This window comes from Oreochromis aureus, linkage group 5 (genome assembly GCF_013358895.1).
Source record: "Oreochromis aureus strain Israel breed Guangdong linkage group 5, ZZ_aureus, whole genome shotgun sequence".
NCBI classification, from domain to species: Eukaryota; Metazoa; Chordata; class Actinopteri; order Cichliformes; family Cichlidae; genus Oreochromis; species Oreochromis aureus.
In genome coordinates, this window is record NC_052946.1 from 28,750,594 (window position 1) to 28,772,570 (window position 21,977).

The window sequence follows — 21,977 nt, forward strand, 5'->3', positions numbered from 1 at the left end:
CCCAGCGACTGAGGTTTGTGGTCAACCAAAGAGATGAGTTTGGCTTGCCCTTGCCCACTTACCTGACTACTTACCCAAACAGGCACAACAAATCAATTGCCAAAACGTGCCAGCCTATAATCAAATTTTAGAGTCTGAGCTCTGCTGTTTCCAGCTGCTTTTTTTCTTTCAGGGTGGTCAAATTAAGTTTACTGACTTTGCCATAGAAAACAAAGCTGCCCAGTACTTGCACACACAAAAAATTAAACAGGGATAATAAAAAGAAGAGATTGAACAACAATAGACTGAGCCAGGAGGAGGAGGCTAAAGATCAAGCTGGAAATATGGAACCACTTAGGGCTGAGAGTGCAGCCTTAAAGGGTTAAAGATGGTTGTGGGATAAGTGGAGCTCGTTTATCGCAAATTTGACAGTGGTAGTTAAATGTAGAGTTTTCCCTCCAATCTGCCAGTCTGAGGAAGCAGACAAACCTCTCTGCTTTCTTCACCACCTATCCGTCCCTCTGCTGTGCTCTTCTTTGTTGTCTATGGCTGCCTGTCTCCTCATCTCAGCCCTAAATCATCTCTGCGAAACAGAACAAAGAGCAAAAGGATTTTTTTCCTTGTGTTTCCTCTCTTCTCTCACTTCAGCACTCATTCTTATTTCTGCTTTGGTCCCTCACGTTTATCTTCTTCCCTTCATCTCCATCCACCCCTACGTCTTTTAAACCCTGAGTCTTTGCCCCTTTCTATTTTCGTTTCTTTCTGTGCCTCACAGTGGAACTATATTTTCAACTGAAACCCCTGGAGTCTTTGCAGATGTCCGCAACCCGGCGCTGAAACGGGTGCTTACCAGCAGCCCAGATGCATTTGCCACTCCTTGTGATGTCCTTGTTATGTGAAGTGATCAGGATGGGGTCCGGCATCATGCAGAAGCAAAGTGGTGAGTACACCATGAAAAGACCACAAAGAGGCTGTTAGCATGATAACACTACAACAGGACTTACTGCAGTTTCATTTTTTTCCCACTTTCTTAACAAATGAACTTATGTTCCACATGTACAACAAAACAGGAACCAACTGGAGATACCTGTGCATTATTTTAAAAACATAACGAGGCAGACAGCTTAATTTCTGAAAAAAGGTTACATCTCACTGCAAATACAAATATTTATTCATCGTCATCATCATCATTTAAGACATGCTTACACTAGAGAGCAGGTGTCAATTAAAGAAGCTTAGGTTGCAGTTCTTGTTTATACAGCTCTCATATAACTTTATCATCATCATAATGATATTTATCTGGTCTAATTAACAAAGAAAGATCCATTTTTCTGTTAATTACTCCAGAAAACCACAAAACAAGTATTTCAGAAACATTCTACAGAACTTATTGTATACAGATTATTACTAATAAATAAGAATCACTTTTTATTTCCCTGAATTACTTTATTTCCTCAGTATTCAGTGTATAAACTAGCATGTCTTTTCTTGTTAAACTCTGTACCAGCATATAGTCACAGTGTTTGGGAATTATCTCCAGATCCAGATTTGTCTCTAATGACTTTCTTGTCCAATCCCTCTGAAAACAGTCCAGACCACAGCCACACAGGTTTGTGGTAACCCTCATGCTCACCGGTGTCTTGTATTTCCTAAGAAATCTGAGACTAATAGAGGGGGATCCGGTCTCAATTAGACCATCATTCTGGCTTGTAACATTTTTCTCTCTGCCCCCATCACCCGCCTAGAGGTCAGGTGTTAAGATAATAATTATAGGGGCTTCATAAAGCCATCAGTTGCCACTAACACTCACTCAGGTTTATGCACATCCAATTCAGGTTGTGAAAAGGCAAATTAAAAGAACGAGAGACATTTTCAAAATCTTAATTCTGTCATGTGCTTATGATAAACATGTGATGGTATTGGACGCACATAGATGGTAACATGATACATGAATAATTTATTATTTTGTCATTTTTATCATGTTTCACATTTAAAACTGGATTAAATCATTGCCACAAAATGGCTACTACTGTACAGTATATGTAAACAACTTCATGCAAGTCCTAAAGTGGAATCTTTAATCCTTAATGTTTCCCAAATGAGGCAAGAGAATATTAACCAAACACATTAGAAGATAGCCTATAAAATGTGCAAGTTATAATGACTTATAAAAACTCCTACTTAAAAAATAATACATTATACGAGCTGAACATTTCATACTGGATGACATTTGATGCTAATACCTTAGAACAGGTTAATGTTGGATTGCATTTATAGGTCTAAAGGGTTAAATGCTAGCTGTTGGAATGACTGCTTGACCTGCTGTCAGCATTCATCTCTTTTTACCACAGAGATTTATGCTGTCATTTGATTTTTCCTTCCCGGGAGGAGGCACAAATTCCTCGGGGGTTGTGTCAGGAAAGGGAGGGCATCCCACGTAAAAATCTGTCAAATCAAACATGAGGGGCTACCCGCTGGGACGACCACTTGTGAATTAGGGAGCAGCCGAAAGTAGCTTAATTTTAATCTGTCTTTTCTCTTCATTCCTTGTTTGCTCTTTTTTCTCCTGCAATTATCCCTCACTCTATCAGTATTCATGTGCACTCGTAACTGTTTATGACTGACCGTGGTAAAAAAAAAAAACACTCAATGGGGAAAAAAAAAACAACAGCAAATTGTAGAAAAATGCTTCCACCTACTCCTCTCACACACTCAAAAGACTTAATATGACAGCATAACAACTTGCAAAATAAGTAAGAACTGCACCATTATTATGAGACACATTAACATCGTCCAAGTCTGTAATGTGTAATGAAGTAAAGTACCATTTTAGTTTGGATGACTTGAGCTTATTTTGAGCGGCACACTGAGTTTTAGTGAAATCATTACCTGTCTGCATCTACCAGGTCTATCTGTATTTCTTAAAATAAAGACTTTGTGGGCACAGGTGTTACAGAAGTAAGTTCATTTTGACTGCATCTATGTTTACCCAATGTTTTATATTTTATACTTTAGCAATGGCACTGGGAACTTTGAAAGTAGTTAGTACTTTTCTCACTGGCTACACATTAACGATTATTACAGGTGTATAAAAATGAGCACCAAGTCTGCCTTTACAAATTGTTGCTAAAAAATGAGTTTGGTACTCTGATAGGATGCCATCATTGCAACAAGTCAGTTTATGAAATTTCTTCTCTCAGACTCTAAGTGACATTATGGGAAAGTGGAAGCATTTAGGAACCACAGCAACTCAGCCGTGAAGTGGCAGACCACGTAACATTACAGAGCAGGCTTTCTGAAGGGCATGGTGCAGTAGCTGCAGAGGTCCAAACCTCTTTAAATGTGCATTAATAGCAGCACCAAAAAATATGCAAATACTATATAAAGCACAGACTTCTTTGATAGTTATTGGTCTGGCTTTATGTTTAACTTTCTAAGACTGCCACTTGGATGCTGCTAGTCATCCGTGTCTGTTCACCAACAATTTTGGCTAATTGATTTTGCCTTTTGGGAAAACATAAGGTAAAGAATAAAGTCAAAGAATTTTAAAGAGTCAAAATCTTTAAAAACGAGCACTTGGAAATTGAAAAAAAAAAGAGCATTATGTTTTAGAAAACTACTGAATCAATGCCCCTGTGTGTAGCAGCAGTAAACATGAAATCATCAGTCAATATTAAACAATTGCTGCTACATCTGCAAGAAAATTCAGACTAATTATTGAGCAACCTTCTCTGAAACAGCATAGAAGATGAAGAACATTGCATCATTGCACTGAAAACAGACAGTAATCAAAGTACAACATATAAAGAGAAAAATCTACATTTATATTTCCTATTTATAATAGTTAACATAAAAACAATTAAAAACAAAGCTGCATCAGAATACAAACAGCCTATCAGGACCATCATGCAGAGCTCATAATGTGACATAAGGTAACAGTTTCATGCACTCAAATCAATAATGTTGTGCAAACACCTTATGTGTAGTGAAGCGCACAAGACAAAGGTTTTCCAGATCTCCAGGGGCTCCATAACAACATTTAAAGGTAGTAGAAAGATGATGAAAATGTAACACAAGCTGGGAGATCAAGAGGTGAAAAAGATGTTAAATTGCAAGACATTTTTAACTCTGCTGCTGTCAAGTGTCTGGACATTGGGACATGACGGTAGCAACCCTACAGCTTGTGTTTTTTTAGTGTGCGACTCCACCTTTTTCTTGTTAATATACACATTATTGGGGGCGATCGTGGCTCAAGAGTTGGCATTTTGTCTTGTAATCGGAAGGTTGGCGGTTCGAGCCCTGGCTCGGTCAGTCTCGGTCGTTGTGTCCTTGGGCAAGACACTTCACTCATTGCCTACTGGTGGTGGTCAGAGGGCCCGGTGGCGCCAGTGTCCGGCAGCCTCGCCTCTATCAGTGCGCCCCAGGGCAGCTGTGGCTACACTGTAGCTTGCCATCAGCTGCGTGTGAATGGGTGGATGACTGAATGTAGTGTAAAGAGCTTTGGGGTCCATAGGGACTAGTAAAAGCGCTACACAAATACAGGCCATTTAAATTATGGAGCACTTTTGAAACATATCTGTTCCTGTTAAGAATATCTTAAAATAAATGTGATCATTTTCACTTAAATATATAAACTTATAGCAACACCAGGATTTGTTTGTTTTGTTTTTTTGATTGGGTTATTTAACTAGATTACATATACCATGTAAAGAAATTTTAAAATCATGCCAGCACAACATAGATTTTTATTACAGGGTTCATTGCATTTTTTAAAAGTTCTTAACTTACACACAAACAAACAGCATCATATGTCAACTCAGCTGCAAGCTAAAATTTCAGACATCAGGAAGAAACTGCTCATATGGATATGATAAGTTGGAGAACTTGTTAGCTTCAAAATCATTATACAATATTGTTTAATTATTTTTCCTATTTAAACTTAGTTCAGTGATCTTTATGCCTTCACTTTCCTTAAATACTCTAGTTTTGTGAATTATGTTTTAGGGTGTAAGCTCTTTCCAAAATGTTAACATCTTTCCCTGAAACCCCAACAGATCTTGTTACACCTGGTGCTTGTTAAAAACCCAGGGCAATCCCATACGAGGTCAAAGTTCAGCGTTTTACGCTACCTTAACCTGCCGCTCCTCTGTAAGTCCCTTAAGCCTGCAGATCGATAGCATATGTGTAGAGAACTGTTTTCAGACAATGAGCTGAGAGCTCAGTGGGTCTCAAAACCCAAATGGATCACTGAGTTATTCTGGGGAAATCTGCTCTGTTCCACTCTGCACTGGAGTTGAAAATTCTGTCTTTGGAAGTCTGTTCTCTTTAGTAACTCTGCCAAGATCACTTGAAAACGAATCTTCAACACCAGAAATTTTAACTACCTTTCCAAAGGAGTAGAACCTAATACATTTTATTTAGTGTTTTTATAAAATGTTTTACCAAAGCAGTAGAGTCATGTAGAGCTAAAGATGTTTTCATAGGTGAAATATATATGTAATAATCAATAATGTTGATGTTTTCTACTCCGGTTGAAAAAAATGTGCTTGTATAAATATATTACAGGAGTCTCGGGTTACTGGATATAAAAAGTATATTTAGATACTGCACTAAGAAGGTGTTCTTTTGCCTGACTTAGTGTGGCTAAGAGACTGAAGGCATGAGGGGACTGAAGTTGTTCAGAGTCATGTATATTGACACCATTTTCAGACAGAGAGTGGTGCAAATTCAAACAAGAGAACCAAGAACAAATCAAAACCACAACAAAAACTGAGCTGTCTAGACACACTAACAGGTCCTTATAATTCATCCTGCCCTCAGTGGTGTGCGTTTCAAATTTGTCGGCTTTGCTGAGTCAAGCCAACCAAATTCAGGAATTCCCATAAGATTGAATGACACAATTTACATATACCTTTTCACTAAAAAGAGCATATTGGAGTTTCTAGGATTTAATTAGCAATTGTAATGTAATTCCATATTTTTTTTAAATATATTTTTGTTGATGGCAATTACATTTATTTCGTATTTAACAAGGCATTGTGTTATAAGCAATTAATCGTACAAAAGCCTACTCAAACATTTTGCATTCTGCTCAAATTTTGGTGAATGAAATTCCATTGTTTTATTTATATGTTGGTTAAGACAAGTTATCCTTATTTGCTAATCCATGTATCTCGTATATCTTTGCAGTGCAGTTATATTCAGTTCACAACCAAAGTCACCTCCAGGCACTTGATACCCCTGTGAGTCCCCTGTGAGCAAACACTAGGCGACTGTGGGAAGGAAAAACTCTTTTAGCAGGAACCTCATGCAGAACGTGTCATCTGCCATGACATGCTGAGGGTGATGGGAGGACCAAAGACACACAATGGAAGAGTGCCAGAGATTAGTAATAACTAACGATAATAGTGTGAATGCATTAATTTAGCTTTACTATCTCATTCAGATATGGTGAGCTCTGTTTCTAAAAATTAAGGATGGTGACAGATACAATGAATAAAGTGCCTTCAAAACAGCAGATTGCAAACAGGTGCTGGATCACTCTTCTTATAAAGTCTATAGTCATAAATGGACTATTGATAGACGTGAGAGGAACAGCTTATTTTGGACTGGACTTATGCCATTAATAGACTGATAGTTTGTCACAAAATGTCTTTTTATGGTATCAGGTGCAGTTACAAATTTCATATGTATGAGAACATACATACATACAAAAAAATTATTTTTAAACTTTTCATGATGTAGTTCACTTTTCAAATGCTTCTGAGCTTTTTAACTAATCGTTTTACTTTCCTATTTCACTTTAAAAAAAAAAATCATAGTCCTAATGATTAAAGGAAGCTCTAAAATGAAGTCTTTGCCCTTTCTTGAAAGATGAAGGTTCACAGGACACGTTTTTCCAACTAGTTTCACTGCTTCTCATCTAAAATCACTGAGCTCTCCAAAAAAGAAATTATTTTCATCAGCAGCCATTAAAAATGAAAAGAACATTCCCATGTGATGCATTTGTGTCATGAAACAAGTTTTAAAACTTTTTGTTCAAGGAAAATCAAGTCCAAAGTCCAACAGATAACAGGACACCTATTCAAGAAATCTGTTAATCCAGAAAAAAAGCCCACAGGAAAAGCAAAGCAAAGGGGAACCCACACTAATGTGGACGACACTAAAAGACTGATATATACAGAAGAGGAAATAAGGAAAGAGGAAACAGCTAGGGACCAAAACACAACTAAAGACAATCAAAGCAGGAACAAGAAGAAAAGCTGCACATCCCATGAAGGAAAACTAAACCTCAAAGTGAACACAGGAAGTAACTAAAGAAAACAGACAGAAATATTGAGAGTGAGGCATGGGACAGTGATGAGGAAACAAATACAGATGAGACAGAAGGAGGAACAGAATGGAAACCGAAAGGGGAACTAACTAAATACAACCCCCGAATCAGTAACTAAAGCTCAGAACTGAAAAGAAAACTGAATTTCACCAATTTGCAATCCAAAGAAAACCAAAATTTAAAAACTAAAGATAATTATGCACAAAAAAGCTTAAAACGCCAGGTCCAACCATTGAGTGATTATAAGAAAAAACTGTTAAAAATCTGTTAGTAACTCTTGATCTGACAGTCAAAAAAGATCAAAACTGAATGAGAAAGTAAACGAGACTATACATGATTAAATGTTTTCATAGTTGCCTTGAAGTTACATGATCTCCTGTGACCTTTATCTATGAATGAATAACACGATTTGGGTTTTTTAAAACTTTTTAAGACAGGTTTCACTTTTGCACAGAAACACACATATCCTAAACCACAGCCACACATAACAAGGTGAATGTAGTGACCCACAAGGATCAGAGTGCGATTGCTCAGACTCACGCACGCTCGCTGCCTGCTGCTCACCTCCTCTGCAGACTCAATCCAAATTTCCATCCTACCTTGCTTGTCTTTCCATATCCCTCCTTATCCCCGATGGATTGAAAGCATTCTTTCTTTGTTTGTCGAGTCTTCTCTGTACCTGGAAGCAGATATAGCCACTTGCTTTTGTTATAATATAAGACTTACCTTGGCTTAGATCTAAGCTTGACTGTCATACTATAGCTCACTGTTACTGTACATATTACATTTTTGGGATATTTTAATCTCTTTGTTGATATATATCACTTAATAATATGTGATAATAATATATTTAATTATTATAATATATAAGCTAAATTTAATTATTATGAAAGAAAAATCCCACTATTAGTCATTATAAGTTATAAGTTGAGTTACTTATCAGTGCTTCAGTCTGTAATCTCTGCAGTAGCAGGGAGTCCACGATGAACAAAAAGAGCATTGGTGCTGTTTTCATGTCAAATAAAGAATATTTCTTACTAAACGTAAGCCTACTCATTATCAGCTACCTACGGTTTCTAAAGAGCTACTCATACCAAGAAAGTGTTAGACTATCAAGTCATCAGAAGTGCATCGTCAGAGTGACATGTAAGCTTTGTCAGGACACAACTCCCATTGTGCACCTGGTAATGTACATGTAAGGAGCTAGCTAAAAGTCCATATAGACACAGCATCACACTGTGCTCTATTCGAGCTAACAAGGCAGCAAAATAAGAAATATCAAAGATACTGAACCTCATAAAGAAGTGTGTGCCATTACAAAAGCAATTACTACAGCTATTTGATGGAGTGAAATACTGTAACGCTTTGATGTATGATTTTTATAGAGTTCCTGGTAATGTGTTGATTTTCAGCAGTGGATCTTTCCCGAAATTCTCTTGGTATCTTGAGGATTTGTGGTGTCTCCTTTCCTTCCTCATCCTCTCCCTTCCTGGCTTTTATTTGATCACTTTCTATTTATTCGTTACTCTCTCCCCCCTCTACTTTTACTTTAATAACTCCTCTCCTGAATGCAGCTCTGGCTTAATCTTCTTCCTATTGTCTCCTGCAGCTCAGAGAGAAACATCAGAGGACTGTCGGAGCTGTTTGGAGTGTTCCCGGGACAACGGCTGCGTGCGTTGCCCAGAGCGACTCTTCCTGTTCCTGCAGAGGGAGGGGATATCTCACCATGGAACTTGTCTCCACGCCTGCCCTGCAGGACACTACGGACAGAGAGGAAAGGATGTCAACCGCTGCATGAGTGCGTTTTTTTTACAAAAAAGGGTTCTTTCCCCTGCAGAGATCTCTGACTGTGACTAAATATTTGCCGATAGTCTTACTCACATTAGCACGTATGACTTAACTGTCTTGAGGTCTGAAATAATGAATAACAACCGACAGTAAGCATACACAGAGTCTGCAGTCCCAGACCACTTCTTTTTTCTCTTTCTTTTCAAGATGCACCTTGCTTAATTCTTTCCAGAAACATGCTGTCCTAATAAAAGAAAAGAAAACTTTACCCAACAGCACATAGTTTCTGTCTCATTTACTGGGAAAATCAAAGATTCCACAATAGTTCACTATATTTCTTTTCCAAACATATTTACTATCACTGACTCCCCTTAACCCTAACACAAAATGTAATATTAAAATCTTTTCTGATTTGCTCTCAGAGAAACAGTGAAAGAGCAAACAATCTGCCATCACTGCACTGTGAACCGTGACTTCTAATATTAATATATAAAGATTTCAGATACAACAAATCAGTTGCTTGGCAGGTCAAAACGTCATCAGCACAAAGTTTGTTTTTGTTGGATGCACGTAGTGTGCAATCTGTATCTGTCAAACACACAGAAGAACATGTTCTGCTTAAGGCAAACAAGACTAAACCAAATCACCTCTCTGAAAGTGAATTGGTTTTCACTGTTACTGCGTTTCCTGACATGATTGAATGTTTCAGTGAGAAATATATGATATTCAGGAAGCAAAGATGCTACTCTCTTTTTCACCTTTAGTTTTCAGCAGCTTTTCTCTCAGCGGACAAATTCAGCTTTTTAATTACTGTGTTCACCCTGTCAGCTAAAATGAAAATATGTGTGACCAGGTGAAAAATGGACTTTTTCATTTAAAAAGGAAAAATACCCAAGTACTCTACATTGTGTGTGATCATCTGTTTCCTCTCAGAGTGCCGTTCTTCAGACTGTGAGCAATGTTTCAGCCGGGACTTCTGCACCAAGTGTAAGCCTGGCTTCCAGCTTTACAAAGGCAAGTGTCTGACCCACTGCCCAGAGGAAACTCGTCCCCACCAGACAGACTGCCTCGGTAAGTTACATTTTTGATATAATTTGTAACTTAATATGTCAAATCCCTTGTCTCTCTGTTTGTGATGCTGAGAAAAATGTATCTTGACATGATTATAGATAATGGCCTCTAGAAAACGGAATAAGGATTAATATAGTATAATAATATATAGTAATATAGCATTAACTAATAAATGAATGAATGTTGAGAGTGAATGGTTGTCTTTTTCTACATAACCTCTGAAATACATTGGTGACTGTGGAGATCAGGGAAATATTTTGCTGCTATTGTTCATAATCATCATCATTACCATTGCATTAATAACATAATCTACAGCATTGATATTGTATTCAGATGTTTAAACATACTGGCATCATATTAACCTTTATTACAGGTGCAGTGATAACCACTTTAAACTGTTGAGTTGACTTTATAATCTTAAATGCTTTTATAATCTTAAATGTGTATATGTTGATTAGGTTGGGTTATAAAAGAAAGGCTCAACTCTGTGTATAGCTCATGCCAAAGTCCTGACAGGAAACGCATGCTTTTGCAGAGCGTGCTTGCGAAAGTGAAACTAAAGCAGGGGGTGAGTGTAAGTTATTTTGAGGAGCTGTTTGGATGATGCTGTTTGAATAACCAGGTTATTCATTATTATCTTTTATTCATTTATATCTTTTGATTAAGCTTTTAGTAGTGGTTCTTGATTAAAACATTTATTCAACATATTACATATATATAGTTTCAGTTAGGTTATTACACATATAAGGATGAGCCTCTGTTCTGGTGAAAGGTCAGAAGTGCAACGGGTGAGATGAGAGAGCATTTAAGGTCGACACACACACGTACACACACTTACACAGCAGTTAGACTCAGGGGTAGGCCAAGGTTCAAATAATATTTTGTAAAAGCTTGCAACTGCAAAATTGTGTCTGCACAAGGGACAGTGTGCCTTAAGACATGCTGCTGATGTTCTGAGATAAGCGACCGAAGGCGAGCTACAGGAAGACACCTGACACCTTAAAAGTTGCTAACAGAACATTTGTGGTTTTGAAACTCGTGAATGTGATGATGTATGAGGAGCCGTCAGAAAACAAACCCTGATGCTATAAAACGATTGTCTTGTGTATTTTTGGGCGGAGATCTACAGCTGATGTTGCGGTGTACATCTCCCCACGCTGCGTGTGTTCATTAAAATCAATTGTTTGACCAAGCTCTTCTGGACTTCGTTGTTTTGTTGTCATCCTCAATATTTTGAACACGTGACATGACCCATTCACCCTCTCTCCCCACTGCACCCTGACTAAAATCCTATTAGCAGTGTTATTGACATTAGGTAGGTAGCATCCTTTAAAAAGCTATCGCTTCATGTAAAAAAATAAATTGTAGTAACAGCTTTGATCTCACCAATTTAGAGTGAGTTCCTTCACTCTCTAAGAGCAGTCTCCAGTGTACAAAGCTAGTTTAATAGGTTGATTTGAAGGATTGCTTCCCTGGGACACAAGCCATTGTTTGCAGTCCCATTCACTATAATATCTGTCTTTCCACATTTGTATTAGGGCTTCCTCTGCTTCTAGGCAGGCATTTCACCTTCCTCTCACACTGGATTCAGGGCAGAATGCATCCATACATTGACTAGCTATTACTAGGTCCACTACTACTTGGACTCTATGTGGTACAGACTATCCAAGACGACTGTGTTTCATATTTCGTTAGTAAAATTCTTGTATTTTATTACATTTACTAAGTACTAGTTAGAAGGTATGTGTTTCTAATACTATTTCTAACAAACACGAACATTGATTTACTATTGTCTCCAAGCCTGCTTTTAAAATTACAAACAAAATTAAAAATTAAATTGCAAATGAATTTCACTTTCGCTACAACCCTTTTGAGTGTGGCATTTTTACTTTTCACTGAAAACCTCTTAAGCAGTACAAATAAAATAAACATATTGTTTCCTATCTTATTTCTTGTTCTAACTTACTGTATGAAGTGTATTAACTAAAGCTTTCCTGACTCCAGCTATAACAAATGAGAGTCTGCTTCACAATGGACACATCAGTGAAACTAATCTGAAAGGTTTAATCAACAGCAGGCCTGTTCTTGCAAGCTCATCTCCTTTTATCTACCTCTCTGGCTCTGTGGCCACATCTCTACTGTGTTTCATGTGTGAGTGATTGAGTATTTGATTATCTGTGGTTTGCGGGAGTTTTATCTCACTGAAATTTGCCTAATAGTTTTGCTAAACTGAATTTGACCTGTACCTTTTGTTTCACATGCAAAGGATGTGGCATTAACAAAATTTCAAAAGTGTTTATCACATTAAATGAAGATGACAGCATGACTGCTACATTTAGTTTAAAGGGGGAAAAAAAATCTGCCTTCCTCTGGAACATGTCTTACACTCCTCTACTCCCTTTCTTTCTCATCCCATTCATTTCCCAGTTAAATACTTTTTGATGGAGTCAAACCAGAATGCAACACACGATTCATATTAAAGGTCTTCAAAGAGGTTTTAGAATTTATCTTCATATCTCATTGTGTATCATCTCTGCCTTCTGACTAAGTGAGATGTATTGTTGAACTCACTCATCCTTTGACACTGGTCGATATTCCTCTGCCTTCTACAGACACCATCTGCAGCTACTGTTGTTTCTTGGCATCGAGACCACATCTGTTTTTCATATCAGTGTTAGGGTTTCATGTCTGACTGTTGGTACACACCTCAAGCAACTACAGAAAACAGTCTCTGGAAATCTCTTTATTTCAAATCTGACAGTGATAATGATAATGATTTCCAATTGTTGCTCCGTTTTGGCCAAGGTTACCGATTTTCCTTTGTGGTCTGTCTGGAAAATTTTGCAGCAGCTGATTTTGTGGGTGACATCACTCACCATTCAGCCAGTTACTGCAAGTGTAATGTCCACTGTAGTAAGTCTTCATCTAGCATTCATCTACCTTTGATTATAGCAACGTGTTTGTAAGGGGTCTGAAATAAAACGTTAGTCTTAATATGGTAAATGGCCTGTATTTGTATAGCGCCTTACTAGTCCCTAAGGACCCCAAAGCGCTTTACACATCCAGTCATCCACCCATTCACACACTGGTGATGGTAAGCTACATTGTAGCCACAGCCACCCTGGGGCGCACTGACAGAGGCGAGGCTCCCGGACACTGGCGCCACCGGTCCCTCTGACCACCACCAGTAGGCAACGGGTGAAGAGTCTTGCCCAAGGACACAACGACCGAGACTGACCGAGCCAGGGCTCAAACCGGCAACCTTCCGATTACAAGGCGAACTCCCAACTCTTGAGCCACGATCGCCCATAAACTGCTCAAAAAAATTAAAGGAACACATTTTGATCAGAGTATAGCATCAAGTCAGTTAAACTTCTGTAATATTGATCAGGTCAGTTAAGTAGCAGCTTTTAAGCTGCTTTGGTGTTAATGAAATTGACAACAGGTTCACTAGAGGGGCAACAGTGAGACAACCCTCAGGTTTTACAGGTACCGCTGACATATTTCCCCCTCATCTTTTCTGACTGTTTTTTCACTAGTTTTGCATTTGGCTAGGTCAGTATCACTATTGGTAGCATAAAGTGGTACCTGGGCCCCAGGTACAGCTAATCATAGGTAATCCAGCTCCTCCGGGAAGGTACTTCAGTAAGTACTATTGCCAGAAGGTCTGCTTTATCACCCAGCAGATCCAGGAGACAGGCAGTTGCTCTAATAGAGCTGGACAGGGCCGTAGAAGACGCTTAACCCATCAGAAGGACCGGTATCTGCTCCTTTATGCAAGGAAGAACAGAATAATTACTGCCAAAGCTACAAAATGTCCTCGGCAGGCCACAAGTGTGAATGTCTCTGACCAAAAAATTAGAAACAGACTCTAGAAACAGACAGTTGCCCAGCACTGTGGAACCCAAGTGGCAATTGCTATAGAATACCAGAATTGGCAGGTCCACCACTGGTGCACTGTGCTTTCCACATACGAGAGCAGGTTCACCCTCAACACATGTGACAAACACGAAAGCGCTATAGAAGCCATAACATCGTTACACTGTCTGTAACATCAGTCAGCATGACGGGTTTGATGGTTGGTCAGAGATCGGCTGGGGAAGAATATCTACGAAGAGACACACAGACCTCTACGGGTTAGGCTGCTGTTAGATATTGGGATGAAATCACTGTCAGACCCTTCGCTGGTGCCATTATTTTTACTGTATTGGTACTGACAATTACAGTCTGTTTTGTATTAAAACACTCTTTTTGATGAGGTTTTTCTCTTTCCTCCATTAGAAAACTGTCTCCTAGCTCCACTGGGAGAGTGGAGCGAGTGGAGCGTCTGTCACCGGGATGGCGTCACCTGTGGTTTCAGGTGGGGTAAGCAGACGAGGACTCGGGTGGGTGGCCAGACTGGGAAAACGCCTGACGATAAAACAGCACCAATCTGCCCACCTCACAGCGAGACACAGAGGTGCAGGATGAAAAAAAAGTGTACCACAGGTGAGGAAGGATACGAACCAGTAAGAAGGATGGCAATTACAGGTGCAAACAGTAGGTGCACTGAGGGCTGAAAGATTTAGCGGTTAATGGGTTTAAAAAACAACAACAGATTCTATCATCTGCTTCTAATAAGTCGGATGCCACTGATCATTTAGCTGCTTTATTTATTATGTGGGACTGCCAACATGTGGAATTCCCTGTGGTGTTTGGTATTGTGTTCTGTTCTGTGTTGTTGACACACTTGTGCACTTTATAATGCCAAGTGGGGGAGAATGAACCCTATAAAATATTCCAACATGTGCTACTTCTAATTAACACTTGTAGACAGACGTTACTAGTTTTCTTGTCCCTGGAACATAATCTAGGGGTGCAGAATGAAAGGGACAGCTATGGAGCATATGTAGTGGGGCTGAATGGAAGCAAAAGTTAATTTAAAGATTCAGTGTTTTTTATTTGCATTGCTTAGAAGAGTCTAAGTGGATACACTAAAGCCTTAATTTGTACAGGGCACTGTCTTTGATTAATGCTGAAGTCAGTGTCGTGGTCAGGGTTTTGCAGGATATTGCAGTGGTTCTTTAACCTTGAGTTGCGCCCAAATAGCAAGTTTTCAGAGGCTCTGCGGGACAGGTGTGCACCACTAGGGAATTAATAGTGAACCTAGGCTAAATATATGTGATTTATATTCATGGTAAAATCAAATTTAATCAGAATATGTCTGTCGGACATATTAGATTGTGACATAAAAAATCATTGTGTGAAAAATTTACACGCCACGATTCAATAGCTTGTAGAACCACCTGTGGCAGCAATGACTTGAAGTAAATTCAAGTACTGTATTTGCTTACTGTATGACTTTATCGTTTCTCACATCATTCTGGTCTACTCTTGTTTACAAAGCTGCAGGCACTGGTTCATCCACAACTCTCTTAAGGTCCCAGTGCAGCATTTCAATTGAGTTGAGGTCTAGGCTTTGGCTGGGTCATCATGACACGCGAATTCTTTCTTTTGAGGTGTAGCTCTTGGGATTTTTGGTGTTTCTCTGAGCACTACAGTGTCATTGGAGTTAATTTGCTGGAGCATCCACTCCTGGGAAGATTGGCGCCTGCCTTAAATGTTTTCCACTTTATCAATGCAGAATAATATCTTTCAGATTGTTTTGAAATAGCTTTATAACCCTTCCCGCATTTGGCCACAGTTCAGTTAATCAATGATCAGTTAATCAACTGTATTTGACTAGCAAAACCTGGCCCCTCCTTAACCTCTTAATTTCTATGGAAGCAGTACAGAGGTTTTTTTGCACACACTGCTTCTCCAGTTAGTTGGCTTAGTTTCTGTTAAATAAATATGTCATGTTTTTATTTATCTTAGGTTGTATTTACATTTGCAAACCTACTAAGGACCAGATTATTTTGTTATGTTCTGATACGTAAAACCTTAATGTTTAAATAGGGTGTACCTTTTTTTTTTAACCATAATTGTATGTAGGAACAACCTTTATTTCATCTTGATCATGATAACTCAATCATTATGAACTTATTCTTATCAAAAGCTTGCTTTTAATTATTTATTTATATTATAATTAGCTGTAGCTAGTTTTGGGGTTTCATGGCGTTTCTCTTTAATGACTCCTGTCCTTTATTGCTTCTGTGCTGTGGACTTCATAGTCAAATTGCAGGATAATGCTGAAACTCAAGAACAAGCAGCCCCCTGCCCCCCATTAACCATAAAACACAAAAGCATTCCTTCACGATGATTTTTCTTTAGAAGATCACCAATAATCCTTTTTTAATCTTATGTGTTTATCAGCATGACACCATAATTTGTCTCTAATGTGCGCCCAATCTTACGAATGACAAAATATTGGTTTTCTGATTAAACATCGTCGTGGTTAGCTTTTTAAGAATATGATTAATGTTCAAGTGTCTGTAGGAAATGGACAACAAATAGCGAACATCTTGAAAAATGGGATCATTTTGTGCCTAAGTTGCTGGACTTGCTCTGTTGCTTCTGATAGCTAGAAGTCAGTGGCTAGAAGGGTTTGTTGCATTAATGTAAACATACGTCAGTTTGGAGAATTGTTTTTCTTCTTTTGGGCTGGACAATCTTGAAGACAGATGAGATGAGTTTCATTCTATAGGAAATATCCTGAAAGATGCATCTATGGCCTGTTATTGAGGATTTCTCTTTAACATAACATAGATTAAAGTGAGAACCTCTAGTATGTCCAACTCGCTCTGCTCCCTGTGGCTAAAAATGTGCTTGTGTTTCTTCATCTTGACCCCACCGCAGCAAGATTACATCTTAAAACATCACACATCCTCAGCTACATCAGAGGTTTATACGTTCAGGCTGCTTCCACCCAGGGATATTGAACCTCTTGAATTTGGTGTGGAGATAGACCGATGATCACGCCCAGGGCTTAAAGCTCATCATGTGTTTTTGTTTATGAGAGTCCAAGGGAACCTGATAATAGACTCCACTGCAAAGCTTAAAAAAATAAATAAATATTTTGGAACTCCTGCGTTGTGCAAATGCTGTCACTACTCGTTAAAACTGCATTTGGTCCCTTGTTCTTGGGCCTTGATCAGAACTATTGTACTGGAGTCAGTCCCTGGCTCTTCTATGAATGGTTCATATCCAAAACATTATGAACCAAACTTGGCAACAGTTTCTGCCCTCCCGTAAAAAACAAGTTGTTGTTGTGACTGTTTTTCTTGTCGCATAATTTCTCCTTCTTGTACAATCAACACTTGAAGCTGTGAAAAAGTTCAATAAAGACAGCAAATCAAAAACAATGCACATGCATTGGGCTTAAGTTTTCTAAGCCAACACTAATTTCTGTTTAGAGCTGCAAATTTTAGTGTGTCTGTGCGCATGCCTGTGTATTTTCCATTTCTTCCACAATGGAAGGCATGTCATTTGAAGTAATTATCATTATCATTGTCAGATCGTACGTCCGGTGGCATTAGCAGAGGAAGAAATCTGATCCAGCAGAGTCTGGAGCAGGGATCAAGCTCCTGGACCTAATAGCACACATCTGGGATAAAAGAGTGCTGTGGCATCTCCCTAGCATTCCTCCGTTGTCCCAGATTAGACAGCTCTAGTCTTTTAATGCCCAGTTTCATGTTGTCTTATTGTTTTCAGATGATGGGGAAGGACGTGGGTCTCGTCTCCCAACCCTGCTCTCCCCTCTGTTTTCACCAAAGGCAGCAAACTGTCATGGGCTAACGAGGATATGTTACTCCTTTTCCTGGCAATTTAGAAACATCTGACATAGGCAGTTAGGATGTTACGTTGTCAGAAAATGTGTTGGCTAGACCATTCTGTCGCTTTTCATTCTTTTTCTTATTGACTTATCAGCATTAACTGTGGTGCCCAAGGTCTGAGACAGAACATGTTCAAACACAGAGTGACTGACACTGCCACGGCGAAGAAAAAAGCTCAAACAAAATAAAATAACTATAGAGATAACTTAGGCAGATCTCCCCCGTCAGGGTGTCTCCTTGTGAAGCACGGCTTCCAGTGCTGCTGTTATTTGACTTTAGTCTGAAAGCCCCTTAAGATCAGTTATAGTTGTGCTTTTGTGATTCCACGTTTAATGTATGCAAAGAGCAAACATGAACTTGTATGACAAATTAATGCATCTTTAATGTTGAGGGTTTTTTTTTAAACAAATACTAATAATTTGTAACTTAATGTAATAAGCTCACCATTAATAACAGAAAGTTTGGAATTTCTGTGGTTAATGTGAGGCTGTTAACTAAACTAATGCTCTAATATTCTCAGTCTTGTATTTATTGTCAGTGCTTTCAGTTGTGAGAACATTAACTAAATATGCAGTTATATTATTTTTACAATCATTACGTATTTGGACATTTCTTGTAATTTTCTCTCTGTATACCATTACAGTGTTTTTGAAACAGTCCATATGTGACTGAAGACACTTTCAGTTTCAAATCAGAGTTAACAAAGTATTGCAGTAACTGTGTTAACTACAGTTACTGTAATTACAGCTACTTTATTTATTTTTTATTATTATTTATATAAGAATTACACCCATTTGCAAAGATAGTTCCTCATTTCCTTACGTCTGTCAGTGTTAGGACAGATCACTACTGTCCATTGTTCATGTGACTGCTGGATTTTGAACTGTACAGGGCTATACTCTCTGCTCAGATTCATTCAAACAGAACTGCAAAACTGATCTGACCGTGCTTCACAGTGCAAATGGATAATGACCCAAAGCATATTCCAAAAGCAACCAAAGAGTTTCTCTAGGTAAGGAAATTGATCATTCTTGCATGGCCAAAAGCTGTGGTTCTATAGAGCATGCTTTCAGAATTCTTGCAGAATTGCAGACCTGAGGCAGTTACACTAAAGGCCTGCAGAGCATATCAAGGGCATGTACATAGTGATGTGCATGGGTTTTAGATGCCAGGCAGTCAGTAACTGCAAGAGATTCCCAACCAAGTTTTTAACCAAATCAAGTATTAAAAGCAGACCTTATATTAATACGTTAGTTTGTCCACTTACTTTTGAGCCTGTGAAACATCTTGATTGTCTGATTTCAAATGGTAAGTGGCCTGTATTTGTATAGCGCTTTACTTGGTCCCTAAGGACCCCAAAGCGCTTTACACATTCAGTCATCCACCCATTCACACACTGGTGATGGCAAGCTACGTTGTAGCCACAGCTGCCCTGGGACGCACTGACAGAGGCGAGGCTGCCGGACACTGGTGCCACCGGACCCTCTGACCACCACCAGTAGGCAACGGGTGAAGTGTCTTGCCCAAGGACACAACGACCGAGACTGACCGAGCCAGGGCTCAAACCGGCAACCTTCCGATTACAAGGCGAACTCCCAACTCTTGAGCCACGATCGCCACGATTTCAAATCAGCTGTGGTAGCGTACAGAGTCTAAATTACAAAACAGTGTTTTATTGTCCAAATATTCATGAACTTAAATGTATGTGACAAAAATGAGGCTAGATGATCCAAGTACTACATAGAGAAAATCATGTCAGTACTTCACAAACACCTAAAGCACTAAAAGTACACCTTGAGTTTTTACTTATCACTTAATTGAACACATTCCCCAGTCAAAGTGTGGATTATGTGTGGGTGCTTCAATTAACCAGGATTTAACCACTTCTGAGATTTAAGAAACCAAAAATAGTCGAGGTATTTTTGTGCATTTTTGCATCAACTCGTAAACTAAGCGACCAAAAATCAGCTGGCTGTAACCCTAACCTGCATGAGTGAGGGGGGGGAAATCAAATCACAAGCTGTGTGATTATCTGTATTCCATCCGCATGTCGATAACTCAAACAATCTTTCCATAAGTTTGGTCTGCATGTATGTATTTGTGAAATGGCTTTGTGGCTACAGACACATGTTTGCCATTAGCATGAAAACATTAAATTGTATTTATGGTGGTGATAATCTCCCAAAGTCAGACTGATTTACTCAGCTTGCATTTAAAAAGGGAGAGCAGCAGTATAGCCCCTATTTAGGCCTTAATGTATTTCCTCTGCTGTAAAATTGAAAGTGGCTGCATAGCTAGTGTTTTATGATGCAGTGCAATGCAAACGTAAACTGGAAGGAAACATCTATGGTTGAAGTCCAGCAGCATGCATCTGTCTTGCATCTGTATTACAACAGACAAAAACAACTGTGGTTGAACTTCCCTGTCAAAGGTCCATTTCTCATTATTTTTCCATCAGTGCTGCAGTACTTTACATAATTATAAAACCAAAGTGGAAATGAATGGATAAAAGTCATAATGCAAAACTGTAGTCCCTCATGGCTTTTTGATTGGTCATTACTTTTTCCCTCTAAATGGTAAAAAATAAAGCAAACCTTGATTCACTCAAGGGATTCCTTTTAGTAAGAGAATACAACTGCAGCTGTACTTCAGTTTTTAATGTACTTAAAGCAACACAAATCAAGTACAGGCTCGGTACAGTCCCACAGACCACTCGTGGCTCTGCACGCTACAGCTACCTAGCCAACGACAAGTTCAAAACACAATGCAAAACACATTAAAACACAATATAATAAAATAATTCAGAGAACAGGGCTGGGATTAACTGGGATAAGCAAGTGTGTGTACTTTATCCATATCCTACGGTACTAACAGTAAAAAACAGATTTGTGCTGATTTGATTTGTGAACACATGAGCAAGGACACTGATGGGTTTTTTGGAAGACCACTGCCAGTTCTGGTTTTAGCTATAGATGACAGTAATTTCACCAAAATTTGATGGATCACCAATGCATTTAACACAGGCATTTCTCCAGAAGACTGCCAAAGTGCAAAAATCTGACGTTTCTGCAGTCCTTGCAGATCCCTGTGGCTTTCTGTCTCTGTGGCTAATTTACCCTTTCACGACAACTGCACAGGAGTGACTTTTCATATTAGCCACTTATTAAAATTATATTAAGGCTTAGCTTTATGAGTTTTAGAGGTTTGACCCCCACATTCTTTATTCACTGCACATTTTGCTCCTGCAGCCACAGATATATGCAACATTTTACTGCACTGGAGTTCATCCTACCGTTTGCTGACCCCATCTATAATTCGTTTGCTCGCTTACAGAATGAAATTTTTTTCTACTCCATGATGTTGACAAGAGACATGTTCTGGACTGGGCCCACTGTCAATTAATAGGGACCATGTGTGACATTTATAAAGGGACTTTTGAGGTGACACAGGGATATTATCCAGATAATTTTATATCAGGATGTGAGCTCATTTACTGGTCTGGCACAACAAGAGAATTCGGCTAATTGTGATGCAAGTAAGACGGCAAAAAGACCACAAACATCCTGTCAGCCGCTGTCAAATGAAAGACAAAATTATTATATGGCTAATCCTTAGTTTCAGTTTGGTATTATTACACCTCTCAGATTAGATAATTATATTTGTTAAAATGGAAAGTAGGGCTTGTTTATGTGATGTTTTTTTAGCAGCCTCATCATGAAATTTCACACATGCCGATCATGTTTCTTACTTTACACGTGTTTTGAAGCAATGTGTGATTTTACCTTCAGCCAAACACACTTGAGAATATACTTCCGTAGGCTTTTCTAAGTATTTAAATTGTCAGACGTTCAGTTTGTTTTTTCTCTCATTTGTTGAGGATAAAGGGAAAATTATAGCTATGATGCGTCGAATGGTATACCATCCTCACTCAGAGGGAGTTATTTTAGATTTCAGTTTCAAACACTGCTACTTTGGTCTGTACAGTACAGAACTCAGTGTGCCCTCTCATCCCATAACATATGAATCTGGGTAAAGTTGCAGTGTAACCCAAC

The 21,977-nt window shown here is 38.8% G+C and overlaps 1 protein-coding gene across 1 annotated transcript in view; it reads left to right on the forward strand.

The window, feature by feature from the left end:
- The first annotated feature begins 469 nt into the window (after positions 1-469).
- rspo4 (R-spondin 4) overlaps positions 470-21,977 on the forward strand; it is a 31,043-nt gene continuing 9,535 nt past the window's right edge. Inside the window, exons 1-4 of the mRNA XM_039612040.1 lie at positions 470-919; positions 8,922-9,110; positions 10,034-10,171; positions 14,453-14,659. Of these exons, the coding sequence (XP_039467974.1) occupies positions 841-919; positions 8,922-9,110; positions 10,034-10,171; positions 14,453-14,659 (613 nt within the window). The 5' untranslated portion in view covers positions 470-840. The remainder of the gene's footprint in view (positions 920-8,921; positions 9,111-10,033; positions 10,172-14,452; positions 14,660-21,977) is intronic.